This window comes from Crocuta crocuta, unplaced genomic scaffold (genome assembly GCF_008692635.1).
Source record: "Crocuta crocuta isolate KB4526 unplaced genomic scaffold, BGI_CrCroc_1.0 scaffold337, whole genome shotgun sequence".
NCBI lineage: Eukaryota > Metazoa > Chordata > Mammalia > Carnivora > Hyaenidae > Crocuta > Crocuta crocuta.
The window spans coordinates 2,289,188-2,312,360 of record NW_027528873.1 but is presented as its reverse complement, the minus strand read 5'-3'; the positions used below and the strand labels follow the sequence as shown (position 1 = coordinate 2,312,360).

The 23,173-nt window shown below is 42.5% G+C and overlaps 1 protein-coding gene, 1 long non-coding RNA gene and 1 pseudogene across 7 annotated transcripts in view; 2 read left to right on the top strand and 1 right to left on the bottom strand.

Moving 5' to 3' along the window:
- The window catches only part of NMNAT3 (nicotinamide nucleotide adenylyltransferase 3), a 118,587-nt gene that overhangs the window by 33,990 nt on the left and 61,424 nt on the right, over nucleotides 1–23,173 (top strand). For 4 of the 6 annotated variants that reach the window (XM_077756692.1, XM_077756688.1, XM_077756690.1 and 1 more), the window contains exon 2: nucleotides 15,388–15,537. In XM_077756692.1, the coding sequence (XP_077612818.1) occupies nucleotides 15,429–15,537 (109 nt within the window). In that variant the 5' untranslated portion in view covers nucleotides 15,388–15,428. Of the gene's footprint in view, nucleotides 1–2,858; nucleotides 2,882–15,387; nucleotides 15,538–23,173 lie in introns of those variants that run through there. The other 2 variants (XM_077756691.1, XM_077756689.1) reach the window with 2 other exon arrangements.
- LOC144225490 (uncharacterized) lies at nucleotides 660–2,540 on the bottom strand. Its single transcript, XR_013333320.1, has 2 exons — nucleotides 1,158–2,540; nucleotides 660–779 (listed from the first exon to the last, which is right to left on the bottom strand). It is a non-coding gene; the product is annotated as an uncharacterized LOC144225490 (long non-coding RNA).
- Nucleotides 21,229–21,910, top strand: LOC144225489 (isopentenyl-diphosphate Delta-isomerase 1 pseudogene; annotated as a pseudogene).

The following is a 23,173-nucleotide window of genomic DNA, read 5'->3' as shown; positions in this document are numbered from 1 at the left end:
CTCATATATCCTAAAGAGCTTAAAATTATGTCACATTTTAATTTACATTATTTTTGGACCACATAGTATAGCTTTGTGTTTTATTTGGATTTGGGGGGGGGAGGGTGGTTATAGTTGAAAGAGAAGGGCTCTCACCATAACCCCATTTGACCCAGCCTCTCTGACCTCTCCTCTCTTTCTTTTTTCATAAAGGCCTGCACTTTCCTATCCTGCCCAGTGCTCTCCAGCCTGTACAGCTTTCATCCTAGCTTCACCATCCCTGTCTTCTACTTTTATTGGTTTTCCTTCCTTGTTTTGCTGGAAATAAAGAGCTAACAAACTCCAAAAAGCTACTGAAGAAAGAGTACTCAAGAGGTAAATTTTTTTAAGTCCATTCATGTATAAAAAATGTATTTCTTCTATCCCCATTAGTTATCTAGCCAGATCCAAAGTCCTCTTTTCTCAGAAATATGTACACATTGCTTATTGTCTTTAGCATCTGATGTTGTAAATGAGGGGTTAGATGCCATCTTATTTTCAGCCTTTTGTCTGTGAATGTGCTTTTGTTCATTCCCTAGAAGTCTTTAGTGTCTTTTCTTCTTAGTGTTCTGATATTTCAAGTCAAGTATAGTCTCAGGTTGATTTTAGTTGCAAGTAACAAGACACTAACTCAAACTAGCTTAATGTTAAAAAGGGGATTTATTGGTTCATGTTATTGAAATGCAGCAGTTTGGTCAGGGCTCTGGCTCCATTTCTCTAATTCTTTTGGTTTTGGCAACTGGGTATGTCTCAAAAGAATCCTGAAAGAACAGAAAACCAGGAGTTAAGGCAGATTATTGAAAAAATGCGGTGTAATCAATAGTCTGGCATCAGAGAAGGCTTAACAAAGGACACCTTTAGTTTTAAAATTGTAATTGTGGTAAATTACATATTACATAAAATTTACCATCTTAACCATTTTTAAGTATATAGTTTAATAGTGTTAAGTACATTCATACTGTTTTACAACCATCTGCAAAACCATTTCCTGTTGCAAAACTGAAACTATACCCACTACACAACAACTCCCCATTCCCGCCTCCCTCCAGCCCCTGGCAGCCACCATTATACTTTCTGTCTCCATGAATTTGACTGCTCTAGGTGGTAGTCAAACATCTATGGAATCATACAGTAGTTACCTTTTTGTGACTGACTGACTTCACTGAGCATAATGTCTTCATCTTGTAATATACGTCAGATTTTTTCCTTTTGAAGACTTCATAATATCCCACTGTATGTGTATTATATGTATAAGCATATATATAGGCATGCACATATATATACACAACAAAAATAAATGTTATATATATAACCATTTTGTTTATCCATTTCTCTGTCATCTGTGGACACTTGGTTGCTTACACCTTTTGGCTACTGTGAATAATGGCGCTATGAACATTGATGTACAAGTATCCATTCATGTGGCTGCTTTCAATTCTTTTGGGTGTATACTCAGAGGTAGGATTGCTGGATCGTCTGGTAATTCTATTTTTAATCTTTGGAGGAACCTCTGTACTGTTTTTCATAGCGGCCACATCATTTTACATTCCCACCAAGAGCGCACAAAGGTTCCAATTTCTCCAGATCTTTGCCAACACACTTACTGTTTTTTTGGATAATAGTCCTCATGTACATGAGGTGGTATCTCATGGTAGTTTTGATTTTCATTTCCATGTGTTTATTGGTCATTTGTGTATCTTCTTTAGACATAGGTCTCTTCAAATCCTCCGCCTGTTTTTTAATTGGGTTATTTGTTTTTCTCATTATTGAGTTAAGGAGACCTTCTATGGTTGGCCTAATGTGTGCTAAGTGCTGGGGAAGCAAGGTTTAATAGGTAGGAATGGGTAGAGAGGGCATTCTAGGCAGAGACCAGCAGGAACAAAACACAGAGATGTCAGCATTGGTGTGTTCAGGCTTCTTCAAGTCATCAGGCTGTGTGGGACCACAGGCAGAGGTAGGCAAGCAGCCAGCCCTGAAGCAGGAAAGGCACAGGTATCCATTGAGGGTATAAAAGTCCCCTGAGACACAAAGCTACCCTCAGAAAGTTCCCTGTAGTTGGTGCCTGTGGGGACAGTGAATGCAGCTGTGAGAGGTCTGTTAAGAGGCTCAGGAGGCAGCTTCCCCTCAGGTTGGATTCTGAGGTCACAGTGTCAACCAAAACTCATGTTTCTTCAGAACAGTTCTTAGAAGAGTCCCAGTATAGACCCACATTGGAGTTCAACATACCATCCTTCTCCAGGACCCACAGAGTGGGAGGTCTTCCAATACAAATGCAGTTTCTCTTCAGCTACAACCCAGGTGAAGTAGCTGCCTTGACTTTAGGGGCCACGTTAGATAGAAAGTACCTGTCTTTAGACACTGGAATCACACTTTGGCCCACAAAGGTGCACACACTGTGAGAAGAATTGAAGCCTCCTGAGATAGATCTGTTTGGATGCTTGAGGACACAAGCAATTGAATAAGTGACCAGCAGTAGCTGTGGTAGTAAAGATATTTTAGCAACTCACATAATAAAGTATAGAGAGAGAGGCTATACCAGGTTATTGCAGCAACTTAATGAGACCAGTCTCTGGGTCGCCCTTCACCTCTGCAGTTCTCTAGGCCTTCATGGTCACCAGAGGGCTGGGGCAGCCCCAAGCATCACAGCCTGACACCACAGCATCCAGGGCAGGAAGCGGCAGAGAAAGGGCCTGCTTGTCCCTGGACTTTGAAAAAATTTCCCATAGGCCTCCAGGCACTTCCTCTTATATCTCATTGGCCAGGGTTCAGTCACGTGCTCATGCCTGACCAATCACAGGCAAAGGAGGTGGCCTGCCAGGATCTCTGCCCCTGTCCCTGAAACTGAACAAAATCACGTTTCTTGGTAAGTAGAAAGGGGAGTTGCTGTGCTGCAGGAAGGACCGGTAAATTCTCTGTCCCATCATCACACTCCCTCTGGAACATCTGTTCCCGGAAGACAGTGAGCTTAAATCATTTCATTTTGGCTATACTTTATTTTACACTTAAATTATTATTTTATTGATTTAGTGAGGCCATCACATGTAACAGAATTCACATAAGCTAGGAGCCCGTGGGATGAAGCTTTACTGTCTCAGTTTTGGAGTTGATACCTGCGGATGTCTGCATCTGGCTTTACCCCTGACTTCTGGGTGTGAAACGCTCTTTACTTCTTCTGCCCTGACTGGATTCTAGCTCTGCCCATTGACCTTGAGGCCTTGGGAATCTCCCTGTCCCCCTGGGGCCAGGACCCTCCTTGTTTGGACCTCTGGGCAGCCTCTTCGCGCCAGCCCCCATGCTTGTGGCATGCACACTCCTGGATCACCTTGCATTATAAGGGCCTATAGAAAACCATAGGAGCCAAAGTGTGTACCAGATAAATACATTACTTTTCCAGAAGGCATAAAAGCAAATTAGCCTTTTTGTTGGTGTTTTAATTCACACTTAGTAAAGCAAATAAACAAGTCCTGACTGTGGCAGGGAGCCTGGTGCAGGTCAGCTGGAGTGTTGTGTATGACCTGGTGGGCTGCTTCAGCTGCCCCAGCCTGGGCCTGATGGCCAGAAATCCCTGACTCTGTACTGTGCCAGAGAGGATGAACACAAATAGTGGCTTCATTTGAACCATACTTGCAGGAGCAGGTAGAATCTGTCACAGTAAGTAGTGTCTTTACACAGAGTTGGCACGTATGAATCCCACTCCCTAGCTCTGTGATTGAAAAGTCTTCTCCTCCTCTGAAGGCAGGGTAGGCGGTGTAGTCCTCATATGTCTCTTTAGTTCTTCTTCACAGCCTCCATGGATGAGCTTGGGCTGTCCTCATTTTTTAGAAGACTGAAGGGCTTGTCCAAGGTCACAGAGCTTGTAAATGCCAAGCCTTTTCCATTCTAGAGGTCCCCCAAGTGCAAGCATAGGCAACCTTAGTTCAAGGCCAGAAGTGCCCGATGCCCTTCACTGTTCGAGTGTATGTGTCCTTGTGTGCACAAGAAATGCATGGGTTTTGTGGGGACATGAGCAGGAAATGACCTTCCTGTCTTCCTAGTGGATTCAGAAGCAGTAACTGAGGGAAGAATCAAAATAAGGTTTGTCTGTTTAAGAATCACAGGGTCTGCAGTGTTTCTGCAGATTTAGGTCCACTCTTTGGGCCTAATTTCCAATCAACACAAAAGCACTTATGCATAACATTAAATATATGTGGGATGAACTTGGTTACAAATTTTAATTAATCACATCTCCAAACTCTGGTCTGTTCTGATTTCATAGATCACTGCCCAGATTTGCAGTTATCTGCTCATGACTATGGCAGTCTGCTTATAGCTCAATAAAGAAGGGAAGATGAGCTGCTTGGCTTATAATTTCTGGGGGAAATTCTATTACATGAAATGGAAAGGGATTGCTCTGGACCAGGTTGTGTTGTGCCCGGTGACCTTCCCAAATGAACGCCTATCCTTGAGCAGCAAGACTCTTGCCTATACCTCCCGTGCTGGGGCTCACCGAGCCTCAGCTGGCCTGTTCTGCCCTCATGCAGAAGCTGGCCAGCTTTCCACCTTTCCAGGCATTTTTGGGATCTTCCTGTCACCTCCTGTTCCCCTGAGGAACTTGATGGCAATGGCAGCTTGTTTTCATTTTTAGTGAATGAACAAGCTAAACGATGTTGCTGCCTTTATTACAATTTTTGTGTTTGATTTTCGGGCTGGTCCTAAAATTCCATGCAAGGGGACTTAGGATAGAATGGAAAGCAGTTAGATGGAGCAGACACGGGGAGGGTGTTGGAAGGTAAGTGATGAGGCTGATGAAACAGGCCATAACCAGATTGTAAAGGGCCACGGGTGGTTGCTAAGGAGTTTCGTTACCTACAGTGTGATTGGGTGGCAGGGAAAGCATTTTAAAAGATCCCTTGGGCAGCTGAGCAGAGATGGGCAGAGGAGGTGACACTGGGGACAGGTTAAGAGTTCACTCAGGTCCAATGGAGAAATACTGAGCCCCAGTTGAAGGCAAGGATTGTGGAGTTTGAGAGAGGGATGGATAATAAAGATATTGCAAAGGTGGAACTGACAGGCTGTCAAGGCAGGGAGGGAGAAGAGCCAGATGGCTGCCAGTTTTGTTCTTTGAGCACTAGAAGGGCCATGGTGTCATCCTCTGCCATCATTATGGACAGCTCTGCATTTCCTGCCAAACAGGGAATTTCCTGGGGCTGTAGAGGGTGCGGGGGTGCTTTTCTCAGTACTAACTGTGGCTCATTGCCCACTGCTGGACCTGAGCAGGGCCCTGGACATATATCCAGGATGCGGCAGGGTATGGACAGAGGAGTCAAATGATGCCTCCGAGGTGCAAATCAGGACCCCGGGTGGAGCCCAGCCAAGGTGGCAGACACAGTTTATGAGGTGAAAGCAAATATCAAGTCCACAAGGGAGCTGAAGTCCCTGATAGGGAGAAAGAAATTCGTATGGAGTAAAGCAAGCCAGGAAGTGCTGGGTCTTGGAAGCAAGAATGGAAGTGCTTCAGCCTAGACCATGCCAGGAGGTGACCAGGGCTCTCTGGCTCTCATTTTGATCTACTTTTAACTTTTGCCTTGTCTTCTAGTGAATAAGGTGAATATTCCTCACTTGCATTACACTCTGTGTTAGATCCCTGCCCTTGAGGAGTTACAGTCTTTTGGCAATTAGAGAGTGGGGACTCCATAATATAGACAGTGTCCCCTTTAAGAGGTGAGAGGATGGAACAGTGACTTCTAGGTGGGCTCACAGGGAAAGCTCTGTTGGGAGAGCTGGCATGAAAGAGACCATCTAGCTCCAGAAAGTAGCATCAGCAGAAGCTCAAGCAGCAGGAACACTCAGAAGACACATCACAGAACAGCAGTTGGTGTCAGGCTGGGGACAACATGGAGCCCACATAGGGATTAGAGAGGGTGGTTGGGAGACCATCTGGAGAGGCAGAGTGGGGCTAAAATCTCCAAAGTTCTAATGCCAGATGATTTTATCACTAGCTTGGCACAAAGGCCCAGGTTTTATATAGCGTTTGGTGCACAGTAGACACTTGATAGCTTATCACAGTAGTTTGAGTGACTTAGCCCCAACTTTAGGACTAGTTGATCAGTTTAGCATATTAGATTGGATTGGGGCCATATTGGTGGGAGGGAGCTGACTGCAGAGTTTCTGTCACCAAGTATGGAAGCTATTGCTGAGGGTTGGGTAGGTTCTGTCTAGCCCACATCAACAGCCCCTCTCTGAGAACAACATCATGCACTGGTGTGAGAGCCTCACGGACCATGTCTCTACCATGAGACTCTGTCTAGACTGAGACCATGGCACTGCCCTGTTCCTTGTCCATCCTGAGACCTCATGTTCAACCCTTCCGTTATTCTATGTGATGGTCTGGTGGCCTTCTGATAATTCCATGTTCCTTTACTGCTTTCCCTTTGGTGGGGAGGGGAACTAGGATGACCAGAGCTCCTTTTTCTTATTTGCAATTTTAAAAATCCTAACTGATACAAGAAGATAATAAAATCCTATAGTAGGATGGGTCTCAGTAGTGATAGAAAGTGAAGGCCTTACGTGGGGGATACTGGCCATACTTGGAGGTGCATTGTCTTGGGGGGACATGATGAAGGATGAAGAGAGGTCATAGCTTACTGGCAGGCTTTGATCAAAAGTGACTAGAAAAACGGTGAAATCTTCAGACAAGGAGTGCAGGCAGCCGGAAGCAGGCCTGAGAGATGGAGAATTCTGTTTTGAATGCAAGGAAAGAAGCTGGTATTTCTGGAGCACCTCCTATGGGTCAGGGACTCTACTAAGTGCTCTACATGGGTCAACTCTGATTAACCTTTATAACAATCTGAAGACGTACATGTAATATCTCCATTTTCCATATGGGTCACCAAGGCTCAGAGCAGTGGGTTAACTCTCTCAAGTAGGCACAAGGCTATTCACCAAATAGATCTGTGTCCTGAAGCTGGAGAGCTAGAGTCAGATTATATTTTCTAACTCACTGAAGTTGGGTGGAGTTGTTGAAAGGGACGTTGCCAGTTTGAGGCCAAGCTTAGAATACAATTGCTGGTGAGGGACCTTCTGGAGCCCTTTATTTCCTCTGCTACAGACTGACCATATTCGGTCTGACTGCTCCATTGGCTTGAGTTCTGGATTGAGGGAAAAAGTGGATCCAGAACAGAGCCCCAGCCAGCATAGAATGCACATGTTAATAGAAACATGAAACGGACCTTTATTGTGTTAAGCTCCTGAGATTTGGAGATTGTTCATGTACCTCACCTGACCTCTCCCGACTCATACGCTCAAGGTTGCTCAGTTAGGAAGTGCTTGCTTGTCAGCTTTGCATCCATGCTTGTCTGGCTTGTTAGTAAGCCCATGCCAGTTGGACATCCATGGACCCATAGGGGCCCATCAGCAAGGTCAGGGCTACAGTTGTAGATGTGGTGTCATCCGTACAGTGTGGTAGGGAGTAGAGAGAAAGGCATGGGAATTTGGTGTGCAGGCTTTAGGGTAAAGCTTTCTTCCCTCATATTCATTCTCTCGCGAGGTTTTGTGGTCGGCTGCACATGTCCTGCTGCTAAGTAGGCCATCTCTGCTGCCCGCCGGGTTCCACTGCTTCAGAGACTTTGGCGTGAGTTTGTTGACAGCTGCACGCTCATAACATTGCTAAAAACTTCATAAACTCCGAAGTCTGGAAATAGCCCAAGCGATTTGAGGTTTTGCTCACTTGTAAATGTTTAAGTATTGTGTCCACAAATTGCGATTTGAGTAACTCCATTTTGAGGCACAGCTGTTATTTGGAAAGGACCCATCTAGGAACGCAAACTCCTTGCAAAATGATTGTGCTTCATTTTTGTCAAGTATCAGAAAGCCATTAAATTGCCAAGCCATATGGCAAATGCCCACTCAAAGCAGAGTGTAACAACACACCATAATGAGTCTGGTTTTGGGGGAGGGAGATAGGACAGTCTGGTTTTTGTGATCTACAGAAAAGCAGATTCACTGCTGCACATTTCAGCCTTCTAGAGTCCTGAGTAAGGATTTTTTTTCTCCCATGAAAAATTCATATAAAAAATTAAGTTATGGTAGATTTTTTCCCTTAGGTGTATTTTCCCTTTCAAACAATATCCATTTGAGTTTCTGCATGTGAAATTTAACTGGGGCAGTAGAAACTTCTAAAAGTTTACACAGTTTTCATTTCTTTATGCACTAGTTTAATAAACATTCATTAGGTATCAGTATGTCAATTAGAATGAAGTTTCATTGTATGTAATAGAAAATAATGGTGACTCAGAAGATTATTTCTTCCCTGGGTTTAAAAAAAAAAAAAAAAAAACCCTCAAGGTAGGCAGTCTGGGGCTGGTATGGAAGCGTCAGGGTCATTGAGGTCCTGGCCCTCTCTTGGCTTATTCTCTGTCAAACTGGAAGTTGGTCCATTATAGTTATCATACTCTAGCCATCACATTCTAGACAGCAGGAGTGTAGAAGAGGTATGTGATTTATTTCCATCTTCCATGTGGCTCACTGAGGCTTGGAGACGTCGATTAGACGCTTCACCAGAGTGCAAGCACAAACCCTCTCCTTCCAAGCATGTTGGAAGAATCAGCCCTGACATTTGGAAAGTCTTAGCACAATGCCTAGGCTTTCACTCAGAAAACCCGGGAGCTGTGACTCCGTTCCACCTTCCTGCAGCAATCAAAATTCGTCCTAACTCCTGAGCGTGGGGTTGCAAGAGACCACATTCCATTCCTTGTGCTCCTTCAGATCTTTCGAAAGTTCTCAAAACCAAAGAGGCAGGCTGCCTGCCTTCCTGGGAGTCTCATAATTAGGACAAGTGCTTAATTGGCATGTGTGTTTCCGCCAAGAGGTGGCTAGCGGAGGATCCTCACACTGACAAAGGCAGCTCGCTTTTGCTTTTGTTCCTAGCAGCACCGTGTGCCCATAGCAACAGCGGGTGAATCCAAAAAAGTTGAAAAGAAAAAAGTGCCCAGAGTTTGTGTGTAGGTTGATCACCCTGGAGAAATTGACATACTCGTGCAGATGGAAATGATTTCCCTAGGTCCTAAAAAAATGTGCTCGTCACCCCTAGAAATACAAACCTCATCTCTTGTTTTCTTTAAGATGAGGAGTCTGGTCAAGAGGTCTGTGTAATGAAAGATGTTTGTAGAATCCATTTCCATTCTGCCCGAAGCCATCTGCTTTATGTCTATAATAAACAGGGATGTTTTCAGCCACTTTCCTGGGCCAGGTCCTGTTAGAGGCACTCACTGTAGGGAAAGGTAAATTGACTGCCTCCCAAGCGATGAGCATTAGCACATTACATCAGCAATGACGGCACTTAACCTTCCTGGCTCGCCTTTCCTTTCTGTGTCTCTGCAACGGCCTGTGACAAATGGGCCGAAGGGTACGCTTAGTTAGAATTTGGTGCATGTGGGGCATCAGCCAGCATCCCATTACTGGGTGATTGAAGTGAGATGTAGGTGGCAAGAAAGGCTTTCCTCAGGGAAGCTAGGGAAATGCCTCCCCTTCCCCAGGTGGAGGTGGGGGCAGGGGGTCCGGGAAGTTGCCGCCCTGGGGCTTCCTGATGCACTATTCTGGGAGCACCTGGGCTCTCTCTGAACCAGAAATAGCAGTCACACCCCTATTTAAAATCCTTCAGAGGCTCCTCATTGCCTGCAAAATGAAATCAAGTCTCCAGAGACCTCCCCCCAGGGGCCTGCAGGATCCCTACACCCACTGCAGCCTCAATCTTGAGTCCCCCCCCTCACCCCCTCCCCCACAGCCACACTGATGTGCTCTCAGTTCCTCACACCCCCTTGGTGGCGATTTCTGGGCCTTTGCATGCTAGTCCCTCTGCCCCACACATCACTGGTTCAATTCCTTACCTTTCTTGCCCCAGCTGGAAGGTCACTGTAGAATATCTGCTGCCACATAGGTGAGTGTATTCATTTCCGATGGCTGCTGTAACAGATTGCTGTGAATTACTAGCTTAAAACAACACGTTTTCTTTTCTTACGGCTCTGGAAGTCAGAAGTCTGAAACCACAGTGTTGGCAGGATAGCATTCCTTCAGAAGGCTCTAGGGGAGAATCTGTTTCCTTGCCAGTTTCCAGAGGCCACTTGCACTGCTTGGTTCCTGGCCCCTTTCTCTTCCAAAGCAGCATAGCATCTTCCCTCTTGAGTGTCACTTTGGCCGTTAACATCTTTCTGTACCTGGCCCCTGTCCTCCTCCTCGTTAGGACCCTCATGATAAAATTGGGCCCACCTGGATAATCCAGGCTAACCTCCCCGTTTCATGATCCTTAATTTAGTCACATCTGCAAAGTCCTCTGCCTGTCCAAGCAGCAGCTGGTGACCTCCACTTCTCCAGAGCAGGGGGATGACCTTGGTGTCAGTGTGCAGAAAGTCGGTACATCCCTGTTGATGGAATCCTGACATTGAAGATGGCCCAGCAGGCAGGAGTGTCTGGTTTGATTTCGGTCTGAAGTGGACTGGGGCCTTGGCAAGGGGTCTTACTTGCCTCTTGAAAGCCAGAAAGGTCAGTTTATATCTCACCTTTATATCAAACAGTCCACTCACCATTTGAGACAGAACCAAAGAGATGAGGTAGCTGTCTGAAAAGGATGACACTTGGTTGGAGACAGTCACTCATTCTCTCATTCATTCTACACATTTCCTGAGCACCTGTGAGCCAGGCACAGTGCAGGAATTGAGGGGACCAAGATGAATGAGAAACCACCCTGTAGGGGCGTCTGGGTGGCTCAGTGCATTGAGTGTCCGACTTCAGCTCAGGTCATGATCTCATGGTGTGTGGGTTCAAGCCCCATGTCGGGACCTGGAGCCTGCTTCGGATTCTGTGTCTCCCTCTCTCTGCCCCTTCCCCACTCATACTCTGTCTCTGTCTCTCTCTCTCTCTCTCTCTCTCCCTGTCTCTCAAAAATAAGTAAACATTTAAAAAATTTTAAAAAGAAACCACCCTGTAGGAATTCACCTTCTGCTTGGGGGAAAGTGACATGGAAATGAAGCAATGGCAGTTCTGTGGTGGCTGGAAGAAGAAAGTGATAAAACGTGTAATGAGGGGTACATATGGCATGGTGGGAGGATAGGGAGGGGCAATTGGGTAAACACTCCAAGGAGAAAACCTTGAAGGCAGGGGTGAGGAAGGTATTTCAGGCAGTTGAAATAGCATTTGCAGAAGCTAAGAAAAGGGAGGCAGCCTGCTGCATTTGAAGAGTGGGGTAAGATGCTGACTGTAAAGTGATAGGCGGTACTCTGGAGAGGGGGTGGGACCAGAGGTGGAATCTATTTGCCTTGTCTCTCCAATATAATGATAAATTCCCAGAAGGCCATGTACACCTTCTTCTCAACTTGTTAAATACTTCAGCAGCAATTACTGTTCACTGTGTGGCCCCCCATTAAATGGTTATTGATGGGAAGCCTTTCCTGATAGCAAAAGTCTCCCACACTTGCTTTGTCTCACTAGACATTACCAAATGACAGGGCAGATGAGTCACTTTTATGGTGCGCATCTGGCCTGCACTCAAACTGGAGCCTGGTTTATTCTCCTGGTGGCCCCTGGAGTGAGGCCATTTTAACACTATCATTGTATTTCTCTGGGTTTGGGCTTGGCAGGGTGTGTAGTTGAGGCAGGTTAGAGTATACAAGTGACGCAGGAGCAGTGACCTCAGTCCCGAGCCTGGGAACATGCACTCGCTGCCTCTCCCGTCTCAACGGCGGCTGGGGCACACTAAGTCACTTTGGAGTAGTGTGGCTCAGTGGGCTGCTGGCAAGGAAAGAAAAGACAGACAGACAGACTTATTAAATGTCATTGATTCTTTTTCCCCAACATCACACTTCATTGCTGTTGATGCCACCATTTAAAACACATGATCTAATTTATCATTTCTGGGAATGTTTGGGGAAAAAATGGATCAAAACCCCAGGTTACCTGAGATGGTGCAGTTACATGTTTTAATCGCTCTAAAAAGTTATATTTTGTCAGAATGAAATAGAACTTTGAGAGGCTTCATAATAGTTGTGAACAACAGCCAGCCTCTCGATATACACTCATCATGGGGCTGCTCTTGTGAATAGCTCAGCACACTCTGCAAATAATATCTCATTAAACCATCCAACCTCCCTGTGAAGAAGCGAGCAGCAGTAGCTTGCAGACCGCTTTCTTCTCCTGCAGTAGGGGGTGTTCCTGCTGCCTTAAAGGAAGCTTCAACAAACCATAGCCCGCCTAGGTTGAGAGTTGTTGTTGTTTTTAATCTGGCTGCTATAACTCAGAATACTTCCAGAACAACTTCTCTGCATTAGGAAGTGCATCCAGGCCTTCCTCCCACCAGGATGCAGGTCCACCCTACAGCCCGCTTTTTTCAGTCTTCACTGAGCCCTACTCTGGGCCAGGCACTGTGCTTGAGGCTGGGATCGAGAGATGAAGAAAACACCACTCGTCCTCTTAAATGGGCTTATGATCTGGTGGGTAGGAAACACAGAAGAGCAGGTATTCCCTATAGAGTATGTCCTATAGAATATGTTCTATAGAATGTGATCTACTGAAGGTAACCATAGATCTGTCAGAAAAGCCACCGTGGCCGCCTTCTACACAGTCAGCTCCATGGCAGTTGTGTCACTCTGTGCCACTCTGTGGCAGATGCTGTGAATTAGCTAATCCCATTTCCAATTCCCTTTTCCTTTCTGCTTCCTACTGGAGGCTGGAAAGCTAAATACTTGCTTTTCCAGCCTCTCTCCTAGCTAGAGGGGCCATGTGATCTAGTTGTGGCTGATGAGAAGCAAAATCGACAGGATGGTTCTAAGAAAGCTCTTTTGTTTTTGATTAAGAAGGATACCCAGGCTAGTGTAGCCTGTCGCTCCTACTTGTCTTGATCATATTCATGATGGCTGTAGCTACAGCAGCAATCCTGTGACTGTGAGGGAAAAGCTGAGAGAATTGCTGGTCATTGTGAGCCAGTGACCTAATGGCAGCTGACTCCTTAGACTTCTTGTCCTGTGAGAAACAAATAGCCTCTGTTTGTTTAAGCCACTGAAGTTAGGTGTCTGGGACTTGTAGCCAAATGCACCCCTCATACCGGCACCTAGCAGTCAAGAAATAGTGATTGAAGTCATAAATAATGCGATCACCTGCATTGACTCTTACCAGATTGGAGCATGCTGGGGGCATTCCAGTTGGAGGAAACTGAAGTAACATGTACAAAAGGTTGAAGCAGGAAGCCATTCGGAGCTCACAAAGAAACCACTGACCAGTAGTTCATTATTGCTAGAGTGTAAAGGTATGAGGCAGGCAGCGGTTGGATGTAAGTCCCAGCATTTATAGTGTTTGACTGCAAGTCCCAGAAGCCTAACTTCAGTGGCTTAAACAAATAGGTTATCTGTTTCGTGCATGACAAAAAGTCTGACAGTAGGCAGCTACACTGGATCTCAAAAAGCAGACAACAAAGGCCAGATTAAAATAGCTTCCTTAGATACAAAGAGGGTTCCAGGTTCCAGTGACTGAGAACTCGCCATGTTACCCATGGAGCTGCAGAATTAGAGCCAAAGTCACCACAGCAAGAAAGAAAAGAAGGAAGTAAATGCATGTTTCCTGTTGATCACTGTGTTAGTTACCTACTGCTGCTTAAGAAATTAACCCAGAATTTAGCAGGTTAAAATAATACACATTTATTCTCATAGTTTCTGTAGGTCAGGCATATAGAAGTAGCTTAAGTGGGGTCTTCTGACTCAAGTCTCTCACAAGGCTGTAGTCAGGATGTTCATGGGCCTGCTGTCTCATCTGAAGACTTGACTGGGGAAAGAGCCCCTTCCACATTCACTAATGTGGTTGTTGACAGGATTGAATTCCCCACAGGCTGTTGGCACCACAGGTCTCCTTCAGTTCCTGCCCCTTGGGTCCCTCCATGAGGCAGCTCACAACATGAGAGCTGGCTTCATCACAGTGAGCAAGCAAGAAATCAAAAGAAGGAAGCCAGAGTCTTTTTGTAACCTCTCCAAAGTGAACTCCAACTCTTTTGCTGTATTCTTTCTAGTAGAAGCAACTTACTAGGTCCAGCCCAAACTCAAGGGGGGTGGGTTACTGCAGGTGAGTACTAGGAGGTAAGGATTACGGGATGCCCCCACCTTTCTACTCCTTCTCTCTTGCCAAAGTCAGCAGCCACAGCCCCCTTTTCCTTATTGGCATCATCATCACCACAGCCACAGTAATTTGTCAAATGCTGCTTCTACACCAGGCTTTTCATACAGAGCTCATTGATCCTCACAACCCTGTAAGAGTAAGTAAGATCATCCCCATCTTGCCTATAAGGAAGCAAGCAGCTCACAGAGGGACTGCGAATTGCCTTCTGTCATACAGCAAGTGAGAGGCAAAAGTAGGAGTCAAACCAAAGCCTAACTCCAATGGAGCTCACCACCTCAGAAGGCAGCATCTCAGAGGCAGGAGAGATAGGTGTGCCAGCGTGCCCTGGAGTCCAGGCTCTTTTCTGCTTTCCTTTAACCTCACCCTGGCCCTCACAGCCCCAGAGTGTAGAGACAAGGGTGGGCAGGACCCTCAAACTGCTTTGGCCCTAGGTAAAGAACAATAGGTAAAGCCAGAAAGATCTTCCGATTAGATAATAGATCTATAACAATTTGATTTCCTGATTTTAATCATTGCTCCACAATTACATAAGAAAATGCCTTTGTTCTTAGAAAACACATAATGAATTATTTAGAGGTAAAGAAGTATTATGCCTACGACTTACCCCTAAACATTCTAGAAACACATATAAGTATAAATGTGTGTGGGGGGGGGGGGGAGAGAGAGAGAGAGAATAATAAAGCAAATGTGGTAAGATACTAACGTTTGAGGAGTCTGGTAAAGGATGTACAAGAACTCCTTGTTCAAGTTTTGCAACTCTGCTTGCTTATCTGAAACTATTTTTAAATAAGTTTTTTTTTTTTTAAACTACCAGTCTACTTTAGGATCTAAGTTTCACTTGGACTATCATAGATGACATTATGGGGGTCTTATGTACCTCCTTTTGATTCCAAAGTGACCCTTCAGAGCCCAGGGGGGCTACAGAGGTTACAGGAAGAACAAGGTCTCTGCAGTCAGGCTGCCTGGGTTCCAGTCCTGCAGCTTCTAAGGTCCCTGAGCTGGATAGATGACCCCTCGTGGCTATTGAAAGGATTTGGTGAGACAGGGGACATACCTTGACTTAGTGTTTAGCACAGGTCCTGGCCCATAGTAAGTCCTCCTTTAATGTTGTTATTGTTATTACTGCCCCTTCAGTCACCTTTATAAATGAGATGTAATGACTTGTGTATGTTTTAGGGACACTGACCTGGACAGCTGTCTGGTGCCAGCTCTCTAACATGGGTTTTTGTCCCCGTGAAGGCAGGGTGGCCACTGCTGTGGGTGTGGAGGTGCCTGACAAGATGAAGTGCCGAATCCCAGTGGTGCTCCTTGCCTGTGGCTCCTTCAATCCCATCACCAACATGCACCTGCGCTTGTTTGAGGTGGCCAGAGACCACCTGCACCAAACAGGTCAGTTGGGGTGGGGAGGGGAGGCAAGCCCAATGGAAGGGCTGGTGGATTGGGCCTCATGGGGCTTTGCTGGCGCTTGTCATCGTCATCATCATCATTCACACTGCTCAGTTTATGAACTCACAGCTTAAGTGGTGGCATACATTTCCTCCAGCATATTCGGAGGGCTAACACCCCTCAGCCTTGTGACATGTGTACAGTTATATCCTTGACTATAAAGTTGAACACTTCTCAGGGTCCACCGCCCCCTGCCACCTCATGTTGCCCATGAAGGCTAAAAAGACACTGGGCACATTGTAGAAACTGTGTCCCAGGTGCTCTTCCTGGCAGTTCCAGGAAGCATTCACCTGCACAGTCACATGCATAGGTGGCATGTGCCTTGCTACTCTGTGTGTGTGCACGAGAGCTCTTACTACTCTTCAGCGAATAAGTAAACATGCTATACTGGGGATTCTGACATTTTCTCCTTTGAATAGATCTTAGATAATTACAAAATAACAGTCTTGCCTATAGGGCATTTCCAATATAGATGGCAAGGCTCTGCCAGAAATATTTCATCAGCTGGGAATATTTAATCTTGAAATGTTTCATCTCTTTGACTTTCCATTTCATTATTAAGATAGTAAAATGGTATTTGGAATCTGCATAATTATTTCTAAAGAATGTAAGTCATTTATATGTTGATGTCAAATATATATGAAAGTATTTATGTATACTTTATTCATATATGTATTTTATATTTTTGTATTCAAAAATATTTGTTTTTAAGGGCATTATTTTGAAACTAGAATCAATGCCTATTTATTTTTAATGTAGAAAAAGAAAAGGATTTGAGTAACATGGAAATAATTTCTTCAAAGAAATTATGTACTGTTAGCTAATTGTAAAGGAACTGTCTTTGTTTATAAAACAAAAATTTTTAATTTAAAAGGTGTAAGTGGTATCTATCCTTAGTAAATATAGAGCTCTTACAAAGGAATAAAAAACCCAGACAATCCAATGAATGTTAGTAGCAGTATACCAAAGAAGAAATGTAAGTGACTGATACACTTGGGAAAAGATGCTCAACATTGCTAATAATCAGTGAATACAAATAAAAACATGGTAAACACCACCAGGTTAGAAGCACCATGAGAGCAGCTCCTGTGGCTGCTTGAGCACCGTAAAATTGCCTCCATCCATCACTAGGTTCAGAGTTGGTGCTCAGTAAATATCTGTCATGGGAGTAAATACTTGAGCATGTAAGACTGGCATAGATTAAGAACTGACAAAATTTGGGGCGCCTGGGTGGCTTAGTCGGTTAAGCGTCCGACTTTCACTTAGATCATGATCTCGCGGTTCGTGGGTTCAAGCCCCGCGTCAGGCTCTGTGCTGACTGCCAGCTCAGGGCCTGAAGCCTGTTTCAGAGTCTGTGTCTCCCTCTGTCTCTGACCCTTCCCTGCTCATGCTGTCTCTCTCGCCTAGAAAAAAATTAAAAAAAAAAAAAAAAAACTGACAGAATTCAGTGCTGGCAGGATAGGGAGGGAAACAGACACTCTAGGCTATTGGTAGTGATAGGATAAGGGATAAAACACTTCTGGAGGGCAATTTGCTGTTCTGTGACAAAAAATTTAAAGTCTGTACTCATACCCATGATGAGGACAAAAATCAATCAATTGAAACAGAAACAGACTCACACAGATGTTAGAATTAGCAGACGACATTAAAACAGTTACTATAATTATGAGCCATATGTTCAGAAGTAGAGACCTGGAAAATATAAAAAGGGCTCAAATCAAATATTAAGAGATGAAAATTACAGTATGTGGGGTGAAAAATACACTGGAAAGAATGAATAGATTAGATATTGCAGAAGAAAACATTAGTGAACATAATGATAGACCAGTTGAAGTGATCTAAAATGAAACACAGAAGAAGAAAAGAGGAATTCTCAAAAGAAAGAAAAGAATATAAATGAGATGTTGGGTAACTTAAAAGAATTTTGAAATACTTGTAATTGTAATCCCAGAAGGAAAAACAGAGAACAGGAAAAATTATTTGAAGAAATAACTGAAAATTTTCCAAAGTTGATGACAACAGATTTTACAGGTAGCTCAACAAATTCCAAACTAAAGGAACATGAAGAAAGCAACACCAAAGTATATGATAGTAAAATTTCTCAAAGCCATTAATAAAGAAAAAAATCTTACAGGCAGCCACAGAAGAACAAAACTAGAGAGGACATCTTTAAAGTACTGAAAGAAAAAAAACCGTCAACCTAGGATTCTATATCCAGCAAAAATAAATCTTTCAGAAACAAAGGCAAAATAAAGACATTTTCAGATATACAAAGGCTGAGAGATTTCACCCACCATCAAACTTTCACTACAGGAAATGCTCATTAGGCAGAAGGAAAATGATGCCAAATGGAAATGTGGGTCAACACAAAGGAATACAGGGCACTGATAACCACACGGGCAATTATGTAAGTTTCTTCTCTTATTAATTAAATGTCTTTAAAATATAATTGTTTAAATCTTCTGGCAAACAGTAGGCCATTAGTAGTTAAGTTTGGCGGGGGGAGTCGAAAGTTTTATGTGGCTTTTCATCTGGCACCCCTAAGGGTCCACTGAAGTCTAACAACTCCTACTAAAGAGCAGATGCTGTCAGATTGAATAAAATAAGCAACACCAACTACAGTAATATCATGCCTACATGAAACACAGTAAATATAAAGACACAGATAGGTTCAAAGTAAAAGCATGGAAAACTACTCCATGCTAACACTAACTAAAAGAATGCTGAAACGGCTCTAGTAATATCAGAGAAAAAAGATTTCAGAGGAAAGAATATTACCAGGAATAATGAAAATGATTCCATGATTATAAAGAGACCAGTTCTTTAAGATGAAATAATAATCCTAATTTTTTTACTTAATAACATAGAACTGTAAGAAAAAAATGGATAAATTTGAAATTACAGTCAGATATCTCCATTCTCATTAATTGACAAAGTACACTAAAAGTAATTAAAGATGCAGAAGACTTGAACAACATTATTAACTAATTCAACTTAGTTGACATTTATAGAACACTCAGCAAAATACATAATCCTTTCTAAGACACAGAGAACATTTACCAAGATAGACATGTTTTAGGCCATAAAAGACCTCTCAATGAATGTAAAAGGACTGAAATCATACAAAGTGCATTCTGCAGCTACAGTAGAATTTAATGAGAAATAACCAACAGACCTCTGGAATATCCCCAATTATGAAAATGAAATAACACACTTCTAAAAAATCCAGATGGAAATTAGAAAATATTTTGAACTGAATGGAGATGAAAACAATATATCAAAAATTGGGGAATGTCACTAAAGCTGTACTCGGGGGAATTTTTATACTGCTAAACAACCGTATTAGGAAAATAAAAGAAAGGTTTCAAATCAATGATTTTGGCTCCTACCTTAAGAAATTAGGAGTAGAGGATGGGGGTCCTGGGTGGCTAAGTCAGTTAAGTGTCCAACTTTGGCTTAGGTCATGATCTCGTGGTTCATGGGTTTCAGCCCCATGTTGGGCTCTGTGCTGACAGCTTAGAGCCTGGAGCCTGCTTCAGATTCTGCATCTCTCTCCCTCCCTGCCCCTTCCTTAATTGTGCTCTGTTTCTCTCAAAAATAAATAATTGTTAAAAAATTTTTAAAAAAAGAAATTAGGAATAGTGGAGTAAATACAAAGCAAGCATAAGAAAGGAAACAAGATCAGGGCAGACACCAATGAAAGAGAAAACAAACACATTAGAGGAAATTAATAAACTAATAGCTGTTTCTTTGATAATATCAATAAATTGATAAACCTCTAGACATGAAGGGGGTGGGAAAGAGGAAAGATACATATTGCCATTATGAGGAATAAGGTGACATAACTGCAGATTCTACTGATATGAAAAAGATAAGGGAATATTATAGATAACGTTATGCCTATAAATCTGACAACTTAATTGGAATAGACAAATCCCTTGAAATACACACTATCAAAGCTGATTCAAGAATAGATCTTTTAAAAAAGAAGAAATAGGTAACCTGAATAACTCTATATCAATTAAATTTCATTTGTGGTTTAAAAACCATCCCACGGAGGATTCTGGGAAAATGGCAGACTAGGGAGCATCAGCAATCTGTCTCCCCACCTAAACAGCAATTGCACTGGCAGAATCTGTCTGATGTAACTGTTTTGGAACTCAAGTCTGTTGAAGGCTTGCAACTTGTAGGGGAAGACTTGGGCAGGTAAGATTGCAGCTAATTTCAATCAGTTTTAGTGCTTAGCACACTAACAGCTACCCATCCTCTGCCCCCACATGGCACTCAGCTGTGTACATGTTCCTGGAGCAGCCTGCACACAGCCTGTGATAGCCAAGGATGGCAAAAGGGACCCTGCCCCCCCCAGATATCAGGGATCTGTGCTCTGATCTCCTTTTGCATCCCCCCAACTCCCAGTAGTTATTGCAAGTCTCTCCTCCTCTGGTTGAAGGGATTTCCAGGGGACCTAAGGGGCCAGTGCCTTTTCCATCTCCCCTTTTTTTTTTTCCCCTTTTGGAATCCAGATATTAAAAACAACTGCATGTACAGGGGGAAAAAAATAAAAATTGATCACACATGCCCAGAGAAAGACTGAGAAAAGACCTTAAGCTGACACCTCAGGCAGGTCCTCAGCATAGAGACAGCTTAAAACAACTAAAAAGCAAAGTAATATACAAAAACAAAAACCTTGGGGAAGGAGGAGAATCTGATTTCCAGAGTTACCACATCATTAGGTTCAAATTCCAGTTTTCTACAAAAATGTCACAAGACCTACAAAGAAACAGGAAAGTATGGCCCACCAGAGGAAGAAGATAAATCAACAGAAACTGTCCTTGAAAAGAACTGAGGGTAGATATACCAGACAAAGATTTAAAAGCAACTGTCTTAAAGATGCTTAAAGAACTGAAGGAAGATGTGGAGAAAGTCAAGAAACATGATTGAACAAAGGAAAGTATCAGCAAAGAGATAGAAAACCTAAAAAGTTTTCTAACCTAAAAGATAATCTGGAGCTGAAAATTACAGCAGCTGTCACTAGAAAGATTCAAAGGCAGATGTGAGCAGGCAGAACAAAGAATCAGTAAACTTAAAGATAGGACAACAGAAATTATCAAGTTTGAGGAAAGGAAAGAAAAAACATTAAAGAAAACCAAATGAAGTATAAGAGACCAATGGGACACCATCAAGTAGACCAACATAAACATGGTGGGAATCTAAGAAGAAGAGGAATAAAGGAATAGAGAGAATATTTAAAGAAATAATGGCTGAAAACTTTTCAAATTTGATGAAAAATGTAAACATAAACATCCAATGAACACCAAGTAAGAAGAAAGCAAACAGATACACACTGAGACACATTATAATCAAATAAGACACATTATAATCAAATTTGCAAAAGGCAAACACAGAGAATATTGAAGGCAATGAGCAAATCATCACATACAAAGATCCTCAGTGATTTTCAGCAGATTTCTCATCAGATGCTTTGGATACCAGAGGCAGTGGGCTGATATATTCAGAGTGCTAAAAGAAAATATGTGTTAACCAAGCATCCTATATCTGGCAAAACTTTCCTTCAAAAGTGAGAGAGGGCTAGGGCCTCAGTTTTGTGGACCGATCTGATGTGTCCTAACACTGCCTGAGATAGATACTGACAACCTCTATAAGCAGGTTCAACTCCTGGCAGAGATGCGTATCCTTATTGATGAAAATGACAATAAAATTGGGGAAAGACCAAAAAGAATTGTCACCTGAATGAAAACATAGAGAAAGGATTATTGCATTGAGCTTGTAGGATTTTCTTATTCAACACTGAAAATAAGGTCCCGCTACAACAGAGATGAAATGCAGAAATTACCTTTCCAGGTTGTTCTACCAATATCTGTTGTGGTCATCCATTAAGTAATCCAGGAGAGCTAGAAGAAAATGATGCAGCCGGAGTAAGATGAGCAGCACAGAGACATTTAAAGGCTGAATTAGGAATCCCGTGAAAGAGGTTCCCCCAGAAGAAGTTAATTAACACGAATTCACCACAAGGTTCAATCAGATGGTACCTGGGAGTGGGGGTCAGAGGTGGAACATGAAATTGATTACATTTTGTTAGAAAGAATGTAACTTTGAATCCAGATCCCAGTGAAATTAAAAGCTATTATTATGTGTCAAAGGAATAGTTAAAAGAACTTCTGAACAAGGTATCCAGTGGTGATATTAAGAGAACTCCATGGTTTCAAATATTGTCGAGATTTTCCTCTTTAAATGGTGGAATAACTTAAATCATTTGAATAAGTTTGTTGACCTTGAGAAAAAACCTATAATGTGAATGTTGAGATGGTTAGTAAAATACTGAAAAATTTCTCTACTTAACATGATCTTTTTTCGGTTTTACATAAAAATTCTTGCTTGAATCATTGATACTTTATAACCAGTATTTGTGTGGTAAATACAACCAACTTTTTAATTTTATAACACACACCTCATATGTGTGCATTGCTACTTGTAAAACACGTTTATGAGAAGTTATTGTAAAAGAGAGCAAGAGCGCGAAAGCGAGTGAGTGAGAGAGAGGGAGTAAGAGAGAGAGAGAGGTGGGCAGATTAACTTAATTTATCCTGTCTTATCACATGGCTCTAACAAACTGGGACAAATAAGTGAAGCTCTTCATTTTTGATACACTATGATAAACATTGTCAGTACACTAGCAGGGCACTTTGCTCTTTGCCATATGCTTTATAAATCATTAAATTTTCATCCTAGTCCAAGGGGGGAAAAATGAGGGATAAATTAAGACATACCCAGATAAACAAAAAGCTGAGGGAGTTTGTTACCATTAGACCTACCTTGCAAGAAATGCTTAGGGAGTTCTATAAAGTGGAGTGAAAGGAAACTAGACAGTAACTCAAATCTGTATGGAAAAATAAAGATCTCAATAAAGGGATACATGGGAAATTATAAAATCAGTGTTATTGTAACAGTGGTTTGTAATTGCACATTTTGTTTTCCTAAGAGATTGATACATTTGAAGAAAAAATTCATTTGTCTAAAAGCCACTATAAACGGTAACTTTGGTTTGTAATTCCAAATCATGTTTTCTATATAATTTAAGAGACAAATGCATTTAAAAGAATTATAAGTTCATGTTTTGGGGCACATGCTGTATAAAGGTGTTAACTTGTGACATCAACAACCAAAAGGAGTGGGGACTGAGGTTTAAAAGAGCAGAGATTTTGTATGCCATTGAAATTATACTGGTATAAATTCAAATTAAAGTGTTTTAACTTTCGGATGTCAAGTGTAATCCCCATGGTAACGACAAAGAAAATAGTTATAGAATATATCCAAAAGGAAATGAGAAGGAATTTAAACATTTCACTACAAAAAAATAACACAAAAGAAGACAGTAATAAAGGAAAAAAGGGAGAGGGAGCTATAAACCATATAGGAAACAAATAGCACTATGACAGAAGTTCCTCCTCATCAGGAATTACTTTAACTGCAAATCTTTTAAACTCTCCAATCAAAAGATAGAGATTGGCAGATGGAAAAAAAATACTTTAGATCCAAAGACAAAAAAAAAAAAAAAAAA